The 18182-nt window shown below is 33.5% G+C and overlaps 2 protein-coding genes and 1 long non-coding RNA gene across 3 annotated transcripts in view; 2 read left to right on the top strand and 1 right to left on the bottom strand.

The window, feature by feature from the left end:
* LOC109827906 (U-box domain-containing protein 52-like) overlaps positions 1 to 3012 on the top strand; it is a 10261-nt gene extending 7249 nt beyond the window's left edge. Inside the window, exons 8-9 of the mRNA XM_020394933.1 lie at positions 1959 to 2768; positions 2859 to 3012. Coding sequence (XP_020250522.1) covers positions 1959 to 2768; positions 2859 to 2915 — 867 coding nt within the window. The 3' untranslated portion in view covers positions 2916 to 3012. The remainder of the gene's footprint in view (positions 1 to 1958; positions 2769 to 2858) is intronic.
* LOC109827925 overlaps positions 1 to 7095 on the bottom strand; it is a 9233-nt gene extending 2138 nt beyond the window's left edge. The window contains exons 1-2 of the long non-coding RNA XR_002243538.1: positions 6953 to 7095; positions 6810 to 6873 (exon numbers count right to left, since the gene is read on the bottom strand). This is a non-coding gene — a long non-coding RNA (uncharacterized LOC109827925). The remainder of the gene's footprint in view (positions 1 to 6809; positions 6874 to 6952) is intronic.
* Positions 7148 to 18182, top strand: LOC109827916. The gene is made up of 4 exons (XM_020394941.1): positions 7148 to 7433; positions 12706 to 12789; positions 12894 to 13097; positions 18065 to 18182. The coding sequence occupies exons 1-4, from the start codon at positions 7232 to 7234 to the stop codon at positions 18151 to 18153; spliced, it is 579 nt and encodes a 192-aa protein (XP_020250530.1). The 5' UTR covers positions 7148 to 7231; the 3' UTR covers positions 18154 to 18182.

Here is an 18182-nt window from a genome sequence, read left to right as displayed (position 1 = left end):
TGACCAGGCCCAAACCTGGCCCGGGCTCGGGACAAACTCAGAAAACCCGGGCCAACCGGGCTCCGGGTCGTCTTGGTAAAGTCCGACCCGGGCCCAGCCCGGCCCGGTTCTTATATTTATATATATTTTTTATATAATATTATCTATATTTTTAATATATATTGTATACATTTTTATATATAATTATATTATGATATGGGCATTAATGTATACATATATATTTCTAAGTGTATATGTTTTTTTAGGAAAATGGTCATAGCTCCGAAGTCTTAAATGTATATAGTTTTATATATTTAAGTATGCAAGTATGTATGTATGTATGTATATACACACACATATATATGAGAAAAATAGGTATGCTTGGTACCAAGCATAAAAAGTTATGCTTGGTAGTGAGGTGGCATAATCTCCTTCACTCATTCAAATAGTTGCATATCCACATGCACTTATATATATATATACAATGTAGTTATAAGTATACTTATACGTGTATATTATAGAATTACAATTATATAAGTGTATATAAGTACATAAGTATAATTATATATAAGTATATTGCATCTAGGATATATAAAAGTATATCATATAAGAAAAGTGTATAACTGTACTTAAATAAACATAATGTAAATATGTAACAAATACATATCTAACTATATAATACGTATTTATAAATAAGTTATATATATCATTATGTGATTCTCTCTCTCTCTCAAAGTTATAATTATATACAATATATATAGAGAGAGAGTAAAACTTACGTCAACTTAAGTGGACACCAAGTCTTTATCCATCAAAGTTTCTATCCACTCATTTATATATATAAAAAGTTTATTCATATCATGTAAGGATCCCTAGATAACATGAGTGGATAGAAACTTTGGTGGACCATCCACTTAAGTTGATATATATGAGAAATATGGATATGCTTGGTACCAAGTACAAATTTTGTGCTTGGTAGTGAGGTGGCACAATCCCCTCCACTCATTCAAATGAGGGATCACATTCATATGGGTTGAGGAGTGCATGGAGATATGTAACTATTAGAATGAGTTGAGGGGATTATGTCACCTCACTACCAAGCACAACTTTTTGTGCTTGGTACCAAGCTTATATATATATATATATAATGAGAAAAATAGGTATGCTTGGTACCAAGCACAAATTTTGTGCTTGGTAGTGAGGTGGCACATCTACCTCTACTCATTCAAATGGGGGACCACATTCACATGGGTTGAGGAGTGCATGGAGATATGCAACTATTTGGATGAGTGGTGGGGAATGTGATATCTCACTATCAAGCACAACTTTTTATGCTTGGTACCAAGCATACTCATTTTTTCATATATAATATAGCTAGATAATCATATGTAAGTATATACTAATACATACTTATATAAATATAATAAGGTTAATCTAATTTTCAATAATTTTTTACCAAAAAATAAAAAAATTCGGGCAGGCTCAGAGCCCGGCCAGTTTGGCCCGGACCCAGACCTAGGTCCGGCCCGAGCACCCCAGGTCCGGGTCCAGGCCCGGGCTACCCATTTTGCCCAGCCCGAATGGATACCCCTATCTACATCCACATTAGAAATTAAAAAATTAAAAAATAATAATATATGTATACATATTATAGCACCTGACGAGACACAAATATTTAATATCCATATTCTTATTCAATAGGATATGGATACAAATGCATCCGCAGACGTCCATTTTCATTTTCATTTCTAGTGCAAACTTAAAAAGAATACAACATATCTCATTGAAAGGTAATCCTCTATAAGCTAAGTCAATGTTTTTTCTTTTAATATGGACGAAACAGCATTCGGCAGTCAAACATAAATCATTTACAATTCAGCCAAATTTGTATAATTTTGGCTCGCACATTTCGATATCAAGCTGCTAACATGTGTGCTTCTCTTACCATATTTTCCCTAAATAAATGTATCAACCTACAGATTGAGGTGCTCAGCTGCATCAGGCATCCAAACATGGTGTTACTCCTTGGCGCCTGCCCAGAGTACGGATGCCTAGTATACGAATACATGGAATACGGTAGCTTAGACGACCGTCTCTTCCGCCGAGGGAACACTCCAACAATTCCGTGGAGCATCCGCTTCAAGATTGCAGCAGAGATAGCCACCGCTCTCCTCTTCCTCCACCAAACAAAACCCGAACCATTAGTCCACCGAGATCTCAAACCTGGAAACATCCTCTTAGACCGAAATTACACGAGCAAAATCAGCGACGTGGGTCTCGCAAGACTCGTACCTCCGACTGTAGCAGACACTGTTACTCAGTATAGAATGACGTCCACCGCTGGAACATTCTGTTATATCGATCCTGAGTATCAGCAGACAGGAATGCTCGGTACCAAGTCAGATATATACTCACTGGGGATTATGCTACTTCAGATAATTACGGCAAAACCTCCCATGGGGCTAAGCCACCATGTGGAGAGAGCAATCGAGAGAGGACAGTTTCATGAAATGCTTGATCAGTCTGTGACTGATTGGCCAGTGGAAGACGCACTTTCATTTGCTAAGATTGCTTTGAAATGTGCTCAGCTGAGGAGAAAAGACCGTCCTGACCTTGCCACAGTCGTCTTGCCAGAACTGAACAGGTTGAGAAATCTCGGGTATTCTTATCAGTCTGTTGGTTATTTTGGTAATAGTAGCAACAGTGGTACGAGTTTTGGTGCTTACTCTGCTTCCAGCAATCATTCAAGTTTCAACAATTCACAGCCGAGGCCGCAGTCACACACCATGGTAAATATTGTTCGAGTTAGAAATGAATAGTTTTTGTGACAATCGTGATGATATATAGTAAATTAACAATGCATGTCTTCTTGTATACAGGAACGGTCCAGTAATCCATATCTCCATGCACCACGGATGTCTGCGAGCGACATGTGACGGATAAATAGGGGAGGTGAAAGAGAGGGGGTTGATGTATGTTAAAAATTTTTGGGTTACTTTTATTGTTCATATTGTAAGAGATGCCTTTCCTTGAGTTTTGAAGATGTAAAAGCACTCTTTCTTATATTGGACGGTTGCCTGCCTAAGGAAAAAAATTGACCCAAAATATCCTAGTGTCTGGTATCAGTGAATTACTCAGAGCATTTCAAAGAAAAATGGACTGATACGGTGACTCTACCCTAGCTCCTACCAGCTTCTTGACTGTGAACAATGGACCAAAACAAATGACAGGGATAACGCAACATATGATCCATAAGAAAATGGATTAACTAAACATATAGTACTTTTAAACACCTCGGCCTAATAATTTAAGAAAGTTTATGAAGTTTCACAGAAATGGGATACTTAGTCAATAATTCAAGCATGAGCATGACCTTCTCTGTTACCAATATGTTTGTCTATCCTCTCCCTACTTTGCTTAAACACTTTACCTCTACATTGATAACTCCCCGCCTGTTAATCCTCTATCATTTTGAGAAACAATTGTAATATCAAAATACTGATACTTGTTATTCTTTGAGAACCAGGTTTAAATGTGTTTCCAGGAATTTGAGGCTGTATTACAATAATTTTATACTCTAATTGTATAGTAATAACAATAACAAATAATAATAATAACCATAATAATACAATGTTACGATAACAATAATTGAGAGATGTAATTTTATACTCTAACAACAACTAAACAGTGTCATGGAAGTGAAACCATTAGCTTGTACATAACAATTTTGACCTGTACAGAAAAATAGGCATCACGCAAGCAAATTTAATTACTTAGCTTGACAGAAAGTTAATAACAGAGGCAATAGCAATCATGAGATCAATATTGGCATGCATGATTCAATAGTAACTTCTGTAGCTATCAATTTTTCAAAGTCAAATGAGTCTGAAGTTTCGAAATTGAAGAAAAAGTATATATATTATCCTAAGTATAGAGATGTAACTTAAAAAACAAGTTCTTAAATATAGTTATAGATAACAGGTTAAAGGTTATGAGTAATACATGAATAAAAATTGACAGAGGGAGCACTAAACAAATTTCTTTGAAAAAAAAAGGTTTTTTAACTTATATACTACCTCCCCCAAATCAATCATATTTGAAACTTAAACCCAGATATAAATTTCTGCTAATTTAGATCTCAATTCTATCACTTGCTAATTTACATAGTTGGTTTTTGAACGGTTGAAGGGGGAAATTTCGACTAAATTAACAGAAAAAGATAAAACATACGAATAATATTTAGTAACATTAACTTTTCAGGGAACACTTCAACTCAATGCGGTAATTGAGGTTGAACGAGTAAATGCCTGCATTTAGAGGGTAAATTTGAATGTATAGTTGCCTTGGTCCTTGGAGGGTACATAAGTAAAAACCCCTAAAAACAGTTGTGCTGAAGACTGAAGGGTTTTTTGGCCTATCTACATCCTAAACCATCCATATTTTCAAATTTACCCCCCAAATCTAGACATTTGCTAATTGACCCCCAAATCTCACGCGATGGTTAAAATACCTCCTCAAAGGTTAAATTAAGGAACACTCGTTTCTGTTAGATTTGGAAACTAAAAGTTTGAATTGACTAATACACCCTCCAAAACTGCAAGGAAAGCTGGAACCCCTCCTAACAGTTGATTGAGGTCCATTGATAAAGACTCCACCTCTATGACTCTCATCCATCAATTAGACACGCAGTGTTTACTACCCTTCTTTTTTTAACCCTTACATGACTGCATAAGTTTATTCAAAAAGAGCGACTGAAACAGTCAAAATGGCATTGGAAAGTTCACGAAATCAAATCAATTATTATTTCGTGGAACCAACAAAGCTAAGATTTGAGCTCACCTGGTGAACGACTTGTGATCGGATGAAGGAGACCTCGCAATTCGTTTGATTTGGGTGATAGAGGGTTCGGCTTAAGTGGTATCTGGATTTGGGGGGTTAAGTTTGAAATATGGAAGGTTTGGAGGGGTAATGTGTAAAAAACCGAAACTAAGTAGGGTTATACGCATATATATAACCGTTAAATCATGGGCATTGCAAACATACCCTCCAAATCTCAGTAGTTGCAAAAATCCACCCTCAAATCATCGTTTTGAAAAACTTAGCCCTCAAAGCAATAAACCATCAAGCTTTTATTTGGTCATTGAAATTTTTTTATTTCATTTACCAATTAGCATTCTGTACATATAAAAGCAACAGGTATTCCTGTGCGACCAAAACTCGATCGAGATCACACAAACGCAAGAATCAAAAAGCTCAAGAAAACAAATTGAAGACTCAATATAAAGATTCCGTCCATGCACCCTTGTACTGCACTCGAACCAAAACACGGTAAACTGTGGCGGAGAGGGCAGTCACTCTTCACTTGCTCATCAAAAGTTAGCCTTTCCTTCGATATTTGGTTAAACACAACACTCCATTCACATCTGCACATAATCTATACTTACAAAACCAGCTCGTGACCCCCGTCCAGACATCAGCGGAGAACAGCACCGCAAAAACAAATGAACCTGATCCCCTCCGCCAGATCCACGCAACATACATGGAACGTACGTTGTTGGAGATCCCCCGTTCCACCCAATCTCATCCTCGTCAGAAGCTTGCTGTGAGCGACCGGCCACAAAATAAATGAGTGTTTCGGAAAATTCAAGACCCCCCAACACAGTTTGTTCCTGAGTAACAGGGGGGCAGAACTGAGTTTATGATGCGAATGAGATAACGCGAGCCAAGTCTCGTGCACCCATTTTATCCAAAGAGCGTCCTTCTTCTCGTGAATGAACCGTAGTAAACTCAAGACTGGCACTCTATTCCACCTCATAGCTGAGTATAGACCCAAGCCGCGCTCCAACAGCTTTACCTCTACACATTTACATCCCAAACAAACAAGAGGAACACCACCAGCATCATGAGACCCACCCCAAATAAAATTCCTGCAGGTTCTGTCAATTAATTCAAGGACAGTTTTGGCCAGGCAACACATAACGAGAAAGGCCGATGTAAGTGAATGCCAAGTACAACACTTTTCACTAATCGGATCCTTCCCGCATAAGATAGTTTTCTCACATGCTAACCTCGGATTCTTTTAGTAAGTTTACAAACCAATTCCCTGCAACCAGCTACCGATAATCTTTTAGCCGCCATGGGGGACACCCCAAAATATTTAATCCCAACATACCTTCTCTATACCCCAAATTTGCCGGGATATTATTCTTGATATCGTTGCTTACACCCCCAAAAAAATATTGCGCATTTAGATGGATTAGCAACTAGCCATGAAGTATTATTACTAAACTCATCAAGAGCTAAACTTTAGGAGTATCATGGTCTCAAGGTCCCCCTTCCCAAACATCAAGAGATCATCAGCAAAGACTAAGGGATTAATCATTTAGGATGAAATTTAAAAAGAGCTAGCGTTACTCCTCGACATACCGAATCTCCTAGTCAAGTACTCCATGCATATAACAAAGAGGTAGGGAGATAAAGGGATCACCCTCTCTCAACCCTCTCATTCCAGGGAAGCAACAATGTAAAGACCCATTGAAGAAGATTGAGAACTTTGGACTAAGTCACATCATAATCAACTTAATATATAAATTCCATTGGAAAACCAAGCCCCTCTTAACATATCATGCAAAAAAACTCCCAATCAAGGGTATCATAAGCCTTTCGAATGTCAACATTAATCATGCATTTTCTACCATAATGTTTCATTAATGTTTCATTAATTCATGCCCCATTAGCACATTGCTCACAATATGCCTACCCTTCACAAAAGCTGACTGAGCTTCACCAAGAAAATTGCAACAAGAAATAGCCGAAAATTAGATGCATACCTAGGGCTCTCCACTTTGGGGATAAGAGTAATAGATGTTGTATTCAATTCTCCAAGAAGTTTGCCTGAAGAGAAAAACTCCGTCAACTTTGAGCAGCTAATTTATAATTGCAATATAAAACTTACCAACAAAAAAAAGCTTACCAGCAAAATAATTGAAATTTTATCACTAAGTTGACGATTTCTTAATTTTAGGAGTATTTGTTTTCCCAAAGTTAATAATTTGATGGTATGGGGGCACTTTTGCAAGTTATCCATAATGTAAGGTGTATATGCAAATAACCCAAAAATACCCCTATTTTCCGTAGAAGTGACACGCAGCACTCCTGTATATCCCTTACCCTCACCGTTCGGTGACCGGATCCAAGCTCATATGCACATCCCAGCCAAAAAGAAAGGTCCTGCTGTGAAGTTTGAGGGATAATGGCGATCCGGTGCTTCTCCTCTTTTGTGGCTCCTCCGCTGAACCCCGTTGCAAACCCTAGAATCGCAATTACCAAATCCCCAAATTTTGCTCAAATTGGAAAACATCATGGGATCAGCTTGCTGAAAACCAAAGCCAAGGCATCAGCTGAGCCCGATCTTCTCGCTAGAGAAGATCCTGACCCTGTTAGCAGCTCCAATGGTTAGTCTTTTCTGTTGCAATCCTTATAATTACTTCAGTGATCAATTCAATTGTTAAAAAAAGGCTTCCTTTTTTATCAATACTAGGTTTTATGCACGTGCATTTAAATATCATGATTAAATATTTTAATTTACTTACTTACTAAAATTTGTTCCTCAGTTCCACTTTGATCGTTTTTGCTCACTTATGTCTTTAAAATTTTAGCATTGTGATTATTTATTATCTTTGATTTTTGTTTGAATGGGCTACACCAAATTTAAAATTTTATGTTGATAATTAAATTAACAGGAAACAAATGAAATCTAAAGCCAATTTGAATTTTAACGTGATTTAGACCGACATGAAACCAAGCTTGAAAGTATAATGTTGTAAAAGTGAAAAACACTTTAAAAAAAGTAGTGTTATAAAATAAAGATGTATAATTAAAGCTAAAAAGCCAAGATGATTAATTAAAAGTGGGCTAAAATGAAACTAAAGAGAATATGAAGTTTGTTGCTAATTAATTGATAGACTTCAGAAAAAATCATTGACTAAATGTTAATGCTAACTCTAGTATATTTTATATGATATAAGCATCCACATAACCATATAAAAATATTTAAAAGAGTTCATGAAAATCTTTTCTAAAGATTTCTGGTTTTAATCAAAAAATTAAGCTATTCTATAAAATATTCGGAAAATAAATCTTTTATTCTTTCTATTGAGTTAAGATAAATCTTTCTCCACCTTTATCTTTTTCCTGAGCAATTCTAGAGTTGTGTCTTCATCATCTATATTGATTGTGATATCATGCTAGAGCTGGATTTTTGTGTAATTATTTTTCCCTGAGCTCGTTCATGTTGTCTTCTCGTCTTACTTCACAAAGAAGTTGAATGCATTTTTGATGTTCAACAAAAATTCTAGAAATACGTTGAATGCATTTTTGATGTTCAACAAAAATTCTAGAAATACAGACTTTGATTATTTTTGTGTTTCAATGAGACTAAATGTTAATTTCCAACAAAAATTCTAGAAATACAGACTTTGATTATTTTTGTGTTTCAATGAGACTAAATGTTAATTTCATATTTATGAAATTTTTGTGTTTCTAATTTATTTTTTTAAAAAGGTTAGGAGTTAGCTCTTTTTTCTCTGCAATGAATTCTTCTGGTGTGCATCCAATAAGAGTTTCTGTCGAGTTAAATAATGTTACTTTTACTCTATCTGTATCATTTTCCATAATAGTCTGAACTAAATAACTGTATTTTTATTATCAACTTGGCTTAGATTATAATGTTAATATTTAATTTTGATATGTTTATTTCATGAAGAATGGATATTACTCAACATTGGTACTACTTTATTAGTAATTCTATGATATTTATCATTTGGACATTCTTATTAACATGTCTATTCAATCTTCTTGTTGTAGCCTTTGCAAGCTAGAACTACGGCTCAACTTTATTATAAATAGTAGTTATCTTTACATTATAGGTCCAATAGCATGTCCGTATATTGGTAGAGTGTTTTTAAATTTAATTATAAAAATTTTAGAGTAGGTCTTATAAGATCATACCTCTTTGATATTGTGATTATTGCACATATCAATAGTTTAAATTTGTTTTGTATTTGTAAAGAGCCTTGATGGATATGCTTCTATATTAGCAGCTTATTTTGAATAAGCCATGCGTATTAGCTTTATAGTGTAATATTTTTTTTATTGTGTTATATGTATGTTTGCATGGTTTACTTATCATTCTTTTATTTCTTTAATAAGTTGTATCTTTGTGTTGGTATATATTGTTAACACAATTTACGATAACACGCGACAGGCATAATGTGAATTTTATGTTGAGTGACCTTTAATTAAAATTTTAGTAGTAAAATATGTTACCTTAATATTTAAAGATCTTGAAATCTAACAGTGCTATTATGTGCTTATTTTTTATCGTGTCTTTAAAAACTAATCCTTTACTAGTAGTCATATCCCCAAATAAATTTGCTTGTAGAGTCATATCACATATAAAAAAAAGAAAAATATCAATTTTAATTTTTTTTACTTACGTTATTGTAACTAATTATCATGTATATACCTTTTGTCCATTATAGTGATTTCTCTCATCTTATCTGGCTTATTATATCTCGCAACATAGTTGATCAATAACTTCACTTGCTTATTATATCTCGCAACATAGTTGATCAATAACTTCACTTTAGTTTCTATTGTAAGATTATTTATATGTAATTTTATATTAAGTTTATGATTCGATCAATAACTTCACTTTAGTTTCTATTGTAAGATTATTTATATGTAATTTTATATTAAGTTTATGATTCATTTAGTATTTTAAGAATAAAGTATGAAAATTTATAATAAAAAACAAACTAATTTTTCTTGTATCTTTCACGATGAATTTTTTTTTAATTGGGACAAAATTATACCTTTCGTCAATGTCAGTTCAAGCGATTCATGAATGTTTCTGTATTTTGGGTTTATTTACTTCACTTCTCTATTTGAAATAAAAACAGCTTGATTTTTTTAAATAATATCTCTAAACTTTCTGATAGTTTTTCATGCAAAATTCATTGTATTTTTTCACTCTATAAATATTATCAACATCAAAGATGAATGTTTATACATTATAATCAATTAATGCTAACTTATTATATTATAGTTTTTTGTTAGTTTTATGCAATTTAGTCTTCTATCAATTAATATTATTACTAAAATTATATGTAGTTCCTTAAATTTATACAGTAACATTAATTTTTAATCTATTATATATTTTTTAAATTTTTATTCCTTAACTGGATAGTTTTAATCTATCGTAATTGTTATTTTTTACCAGCGTTAATTTAGACTGCTTTTAGATGCTGAAAAGGGATGATAAACTTTAAATTAAAACTTAAACTTATATATTTTAATGAAATAATATCAAACATTTACTCTTTTCCTTGCCGAATTTCAGCCTTTTATGATTTTAAACTTTTGAGGGTGTGTTTTGTAATTTTTTTAACTTTAATATATTTTTTTTTGAAAATTTTAAATTTTATGTTGGGTGCTTATAAATTTTATGTTTTATGAGTTGGTGGTAAGTTTTCAAATGTTAAGTTGCGTCTTTCAACTCTAAAATTTTGAGCGTGATTTTTTACAATTACTAAAACTTTGAGTTGTTTTTTGATAAATTTAAATTTTTCGCAATCTGCTGATAATTTTCAGATTTGATGTCTACCGGTTATAAGCTTTACAATTTTAGGAATTTTGTGATTTTTTAAATTTTGAGGGTGTTTTTGTAGTTTATGTAACTTTGAGGTTATTTATTACAAATTTTAAGTTTTTAAGTGTCTAATGGTAATCCATAAAATCTATCTATGTTGTTTGCAAGTTTTGAAGTCACTGAATTTAGGGTGTTTTTTTCTAATTTGAACTTTTGAGGTTGTTTCTACAATTTTAGAAATATTGAGGGTGTAATTGTAATTTTTAAATTCCTCGGGGGTTATTTTTAATTTTTAGATTTCATGTTTGTTGTTTTAAGTTTTGAAAAGTCAAGGTGTTTTTGGTAAATTCAAACTTTTAAAGATATATTGTGTAATTTTTGAATTAAATCTTAATCTTATTTTTTAAAATGAGCTATAGGTAGTTCATGTGGGGTTAATATAGGATATCATTAGTATTTAGATAGATTAAAATTTAAGTAAAAATTTTAAAATAATATTTCACATAGTTTGTTAATATTTTTTTTTAATTGTTGAGCTATAAATAGTTCCTATGGGATTAGAATTAGATAAGATATGATTAGAATTAGAATAGATTAAATTTAAATGTAATATTCAAAATAGAGAAGGGTAATATTGACTATAAAAAGATTTTCCTGAACTCGTGCTTTTAAAGGAAGTATGATGTTAGTCATTAAAAACTGTTATTATATAGTAATATAAAAATAGTCATTAAAAAACTGTTATTATATAGTAATATAAAAATCCAAAAATCAGTAAGTAGAAGAATCTGAAAGCTTTTATTTTGTGAGTTATGTGTTTATTTGAAGGACAATTTCTCTATAAATCGGTGCTGGGCCTGCTGGCTCGTTTGAGTGTTAACCAAGAATAAAACAATCATTCCTCTAGTAGTTGAGAAATAGTAGAGGAAGCTTGGGAGGGTAGAAGGATTAATTGGTTTATGCTTGTTATTTTGGATCATTCTGTAGCTTTCTTTTTTTTCCTAATTAATTATTGTATAACATCAGGGCGAGATTTGATAGGTGAACTATATGTTATCATACTTTACAAGTGTTGGAGTAGCTGAGGTTGTAGATTCTAGTTAAAAGTTGAGTAATTTAGTGAAATATCACCCTTGTTTTGGGTATGCGTTGTTATATTTATGATCTAAATTGTTAACCACAGTTGTGTAGTTGTCAACCAAATTATCAAATCAACCAAAACTATTAGCAAAATTTACCAAAATAAGGTTTAAATCAGTGGATTTAACTCTGATGTTGCATAATATTTCCCCAATTTGTGCACCCGTGAAGCATTTTTTGGGGTTTTGATTTGAAAGCATATGGGTACAACCGCTGTTGCACCAAAAAATGAAGGAAAAAAACTGACAAAGTATTCTTGGCCTCTAGCTAGAGGGGCTAATTTCAAATTGTTTATAGTGTATTAACGGTTGTTGCACAAATATAGGATTATGTTAACATGCACATGCCAGTCATAACAAGGTATACGTCCATATGTTTAGTGCTTATCAAAAGTCTTGTCGATAAATGGACGATCTTTGTATAAAAATATATGAAATGTATATGTTTAGTTGGAAAAATTGTAGAGCATCATTTTACTCTTCATACATCAACATGTAAACTATTTATTATGATCATCAGTAGATGGTGTTACCAACAATTATCAACATTCAAAATGATTATGATGGCGATCCATAGCTGGTGTTACTATTGTTGAAGTAAGAACAGCCTAGTGATGATGAATCTGCTTGTCGTGCTAAGGAAAACCAATTGAACTGTCTCATTTGTCCTTGAAGTTAATCATGTTTTATTTATTTATAGTGAATACTCCTTTATTGCTTTATTTAACTAGACATGTGATTAGAAGCTTCATCATATACTCTTGTATGTAAGTAAAACCACAGTAGCACATCAGTATGTTAACAATGATAGCAAGGATGTTTGTCCAAATAAATGCCGTTATTCAATATTCTACGACTTATATACCAGAAAATGCTTCATCACATTGTCGTATCTTCTCTCTTTTCTCTAATAATACATTGTCGTGTTTGATGCAGATTATGGAGTTGTTAGTATCCACCATGTGGGTATTCTATGTCAAAACCTTGAGAAGTCACTTGAGTTCTATCAGAACATCTTGGGTATATCTCAGTCATGACTTACAAGTTAGGCTTTTTTGTATTTCATGTTTTCTTCCTTTACCTTTCCTCTTCAAATGATTCAATATATTTATGTACAATACCAGGTCTTAAAATTAATGAAGCAAGGCCAAATGATAAACTTCCATACAGAGGTGCTTGGCTGTGGATCGGTGACGAGATGATCCATTTGATGGAACTTCCAAACCCTGATCCCTTGACAGGACGACCTGAACATGGAGGACGTGACCGTCATGCCTGTATTGCAATAAAAAATGTGGCAAAGCTCAAAGAAATCTTTGATAAAGCTGGTGAGTAGTCGAAAGCATCAAGTTTTTCTTATGCTGTGTACGTGATATATCTAGTATCTATTTTGTATTTGTGTGAATGTTGGAAAGTATGGAAATTCTATGAGTGTGGATACTGAAGGTGGTTCAATACTGTATATCTAAATTTAGAGAACACCCGATACATAGATGTAAAATTAGGGATGCAAAACGATATGGATATCCGCAGATACATCCATATTCATGTCCGATAGAGTATGAGAGTAAATAATCATATCTGGGTGGATGAGGAAACATATATCATTTAAATTTTTTATAGGATTCGGATGGGGAGATATGGATATAGGGAAAATATCCAATTTTGGATCGAGATATCTGAATACTTGTTCACCATAGGGGTAAAACTATTTTGGCCTTGAATTAGTTGACCTAAAGCTGATGTTCATGATCCAGAGGTCTAATTTTAAACTTGTAGGCATGTGTGAACTGTGAACTATGATTTGAGATAGTTTGTTTTATTTGGACAACTCTTGTATTGTATAGCATGTGCACATACACTTCTGAATTTTATCAGTTTTTCTCATATGTGAGATATTCTCATCCAATCTGTATCCATATTCAACTTTGATGGATAAGGATATTGGTTTTTCGTTACCGAACTACATCCAAATTTGTATTGATATGCGTTGTTAGTAAGTGGATACGAATATGGTAAATGTTATATCTGGTCCATATCCAGTCTGTATGCACCTTTGGTAAAATACAATAAGCATATGGTCAAAATCGAAATATGAAAATTCCATTTTATGGAACCAGAGGAGGGACATACAATAGTTATATTTTGTTTTCTAGTCCACTGGAAGTTCTGAGGATATTCTTAAGTTATATAGACTTGCTATCAGTAAGGTTATAAATTCTGCGTATATTGTTAAGTTATTGAGAGACTCGGAGTTGGTAAGTGGTTCGTCTCTCCTAAATTATAGGTTTGAAGAAAACACTATCATATATAAATTAATAACATGGAAAAGTAATTTGAATCAGTTGCTAGCAAGTATAGACTGTTGAAAACAAGGAAATGAAGCTCATAATTAGTAGAATCGCCAATATAAAATCAATTTCAACTTTTTAATTGATAGCCAAAATAGTTCAATTGGAGAATGATGTGATATGTACAGGAACTCATGTGATGCAATATCTTTCACAGTTACCCGTTTGTCCCTAATAATTCAGTAATGATCCAGTAAACCCCATGAGCCCAGTAATCTCCATGGGTGTTTGGGTATAAATTCAAATGTTGTTGGGAGGTGAAGTGGACAACACTTATACAAAATCAAGTTCTGCCTCTGCTTGTTGACACGTAGCCCATTTGAGTACCATGTTGACACCTAACCATTTGCCCCCAAATCAGCACTTGGCTTGTTGGACACCACACTTTTGTTGCTCCTTGCTTTCTATTCACAATCATGTTCTTTGATTTCTTCATAGAGAAGGTAACTGCTTATCTCTCTCTGTCTCATTTTATTTTATTATTTTATTTTCATTTCATTTTTTATTCATTAAATTATTTATTAGTTGAGTATATCATCATATTGTGAATCAGTATACTGCTTTGCATTTTGCTAATAAATGTACAAACTTGTTTATTACGCTAATTTGTAGTTGCAAGTAGGCGTATTATTTTGCAAATGCAAGTCAATATACACTCTTATTTATTTATAACATCATTTGGATATTTCAGACACGTTAAGAAATATATAATGTTGAGATATTGGGCGATATGATTGGATATGATTTTATCTCATACCTATTTTGTAATATCCTTCTAACATCTATTTAAGAGAGGATAGAGTTAGATGAATAATATCTTGTCCTTTTTCTATTTTTCTACATGATATTCCTCTTGATCCTAGAAGGACCTCTTTCTTCACCGTCTACATCGAGCCGCCGTGGGGGTTTCTTGTTAAAAACTCATGCTTCCCCTCGGCAGCCTCGACATTGAATTAATGTCCACCAGCTACTTTTCATGGAGTTACTGTTCATCAAGTTACTGTTAATCCCCATTGTTCATCGGTCATTGTTCATCCATATTTTGATATTGTTCACCATGCGCTCCGATGAGAGCCAACTCCGGCCCTCATCGACTTGTGCTCGTCGACTTCATTGATCTTTGCTCGAGTCCAAAGTCAACTCTACTTCTTAGATTATTTATTTGTCAGATCCTTAAAAAATGATCATTTGTTGTTGGATCCTTTACAGAAGGATCATTTACTTGTCACGTCCTTAAAGAAGGATTATTTGTTGATTGGATCCTTCAAAGAAGAATCATTTATTATTGGATCCTTCAAGGAAGGATCATTTGCTGTTAGATCCTGTAGAGGGTTATTTGTTGTTGAATCATTATCCTTTGAAGAAGGATTATCTGTTGTTGGATTTTTTAATGAATGATCATTTGTTGTTGGATCCTAAAAAGGATCATTTATTGTTAGATCCTGCAAAAAATAATTATTTGTTGTTGGATCCTGCAAAAAATGATTATTTGTTGTTGGATCCTTCAAGGAAGGATTATTTGTTATTAGATCCTGAAAAGGATCATTTATTGTTGAATCCTTCAAGGATCATTTGATCGGTGGAGATCAGCTGATTAGAAGACATCCAAGTGAAAGATAAGAAGATTAGGACTACTTTAAGTTTTTGAAGATCGTCACATATTAGAGTGTGTGCACTTTATTTGTAACAAGCTAGACATATATGATAAATATGCTCTAGCTTGAATGAGACTGTTAAGGAATATATTATGAGATATTGTTGAGATATTGAGCGATATGATTGGATATGATTTTACTTATTTTGTAATATCCTCCTAACCTCTATTTAAGAGAGGTTAGGGTTAGATGAATAATATCTTGACGTTTTTTTATTTCTCTAAGACACTATATGTAAATAGATGAAATCTCATTTAACTTCGATAACAACACCAAATAAAATAACTCCTTAGGGATAAAAGCCACTCTCACTTCTTATATTGACTCCAAATTGAGATTTCTTGAATTTTCAACCTTCAATTATTAAAGATATTAGATTTCTTATAGAAATATTCCCTAACAAATAGAGCTCTGGTGGCATGCTGACAGCCAAGCATAGAAGTTTTGGCATTGCTATCCCGGAACTTCCCAGGTTGGAGCTAAATATAAGCTGAAGTCATTCACGGGAAATAGCCTGTATGATGATGCTGATCTCCCACATTAAGATTCATTATTACGCGCCATATTCTGAGACCCCCTCTTTAAGTAGTGGGAAGGTCCCAGTGATGATATCATGATAGTACTGTCGCATGTGAAAATTGTTGAAGCCATTCCCTTTTTTGGGCCAAACATCTAGTGTGTTAGTTATCTACTTATTTATGGAATGGTGTTGTGTTAAAATAAATCCTAGATATTTTATTTTTTGTTTGGCAAATTACTAAGTACAAAACTTTATCTCAGATCTCGGTTGGTGATAACCAAATATTCATCATATTTTGACTTCAACTGAATTTAAAGTGTTGATATAGTTTTCTCCTTGATATTTCTGAACATTCCCGGTTTATCATTTTTAACACGGACTGTAAAAGATCATGTCAACTGTAAAATCTAGAAGTTTTATTTTTCAGTAAGAACCACCATTAAAATCAGTCTTACTTAGAGAATCTCTCTCTTAAGAGAGATTTCTTATATCACTAGGTCTAGTGGCATGTTGCCATCCCATATCAAGGATACTTCTCAACGTTGAGCCAACTACTAGCGGACTTCCCTTAGTAGGAAAGAGCTTGGATGTTGATGTTGGTAGACTGCCTTGAAATAAATTATTATTTACTTTATGCTGAAAGTCTTTCTTTAAAGAGTGAGCTAAGTCCCCATGAAGCGAGTAGCGTCAAAGAGCAGAAATATTGAAGTCAAACCCTTTCAAACTGTAAAAGTCAATAGCAATCTGTTTACCTCTGCAGGTGTATTTGTTGGCTTAACAAGTGGGTGCTTGATTATGAAATTGACAAATTTCCTGGTAGGAACCTGGCAAAAATTCTATCATCTGGTGGATTTTCATATATTATGCTTCTTTAGACCTTGACTGAATTAAGAAGTAAATATGAAAAAAATTCATTTATATTGTTGAATGTCCCAGTTTAGCATTTGTTATAACACTCTGGTCAATTAACACGTGTAAAGAACGTTTCTGCAGGATCTATAGAACCATGGGCTTTGGAGCCCTTCTCTATTATTAACATTTGTCCATTTCTCTTGAAATTATATGTATGTTTCGTTATACTTATACATTTCTTTAATTCTACCTTTTATTTAATAGAATTATCCTTATCGGTGTGTACCTGGCTCCTTGGGCTGAATCCTGACAGTGCAGCCTTTTTTGCTTCGTTTTTTTAACTTGTAGCTTGTCAACTAACCTGTAGCTTGTCAAACTTCCCTCTGTCACACCCAGCTCGCATATAGAATTCTCTGCTTAATAGGTCAACAAACATGTATATATTCTGTAAAACTCATCTCAGTTACAGTCAGTCAGGAAATGAACCTATGAGAAGTATGAAACATATACATGGTAACCACCATTTAACTGAATGAAAAGGTAACTGATACATATCTCCTCAGAAGAATGCCCAGCTTAAGTTATATTTAAGGGTTAATTGCGGACACTCCCTGTACTGTCACCAGTTGCGGATAGATCCCCTTTTCTATAGACTGTCTGAGTGAAATGCTTTTGACTCTTGTTACTCCCAAATCTCTTTGTCCCAAAAAAAAAGAAAAAAACTCTAAGGGTAAAAGAGTCAAATAAAAAGTTACTCGGGATTTATCTACAACAATCAAACTATAGGCGGGCTATCCGCAATTGGGTGATAGCACAGGGGTCTAACTGCAATTAACCTTGTATTTAATTACCGTTATAAACCTTGTTAATATGAAATGGTTATGGCATGTGACTTAGCCGGTTAATTTTGTTTGCAGGAATCACCTATACTCTCAGTCGCTCTGGTAGGCCAGCAATCTTTACGAGAGACCCAGATGGAAATGCTCTTGAATTCACCCAAGTTTAATAAGGTACATCTATTCAAAAGCAAAGGTA

This window comes from Asparagus officinalis, chromosome 1 (assembly GCF_001876935.1).
Source record: "Asparagus officinalis chromosome 1, Aspof.V1, whole genome shotgun sequence".
Classification (NCBI taxonomy): domain Eukaryota; kingdom Viridiplantae; phylum Streptophyta; class Magnoliopsida; order Asparagales; family Asparagaceae; genus Asparagus; species Asparagus officinalis.
This window is presented reverse-complemented; position numbering and strand designations above follow the sequence as displayed.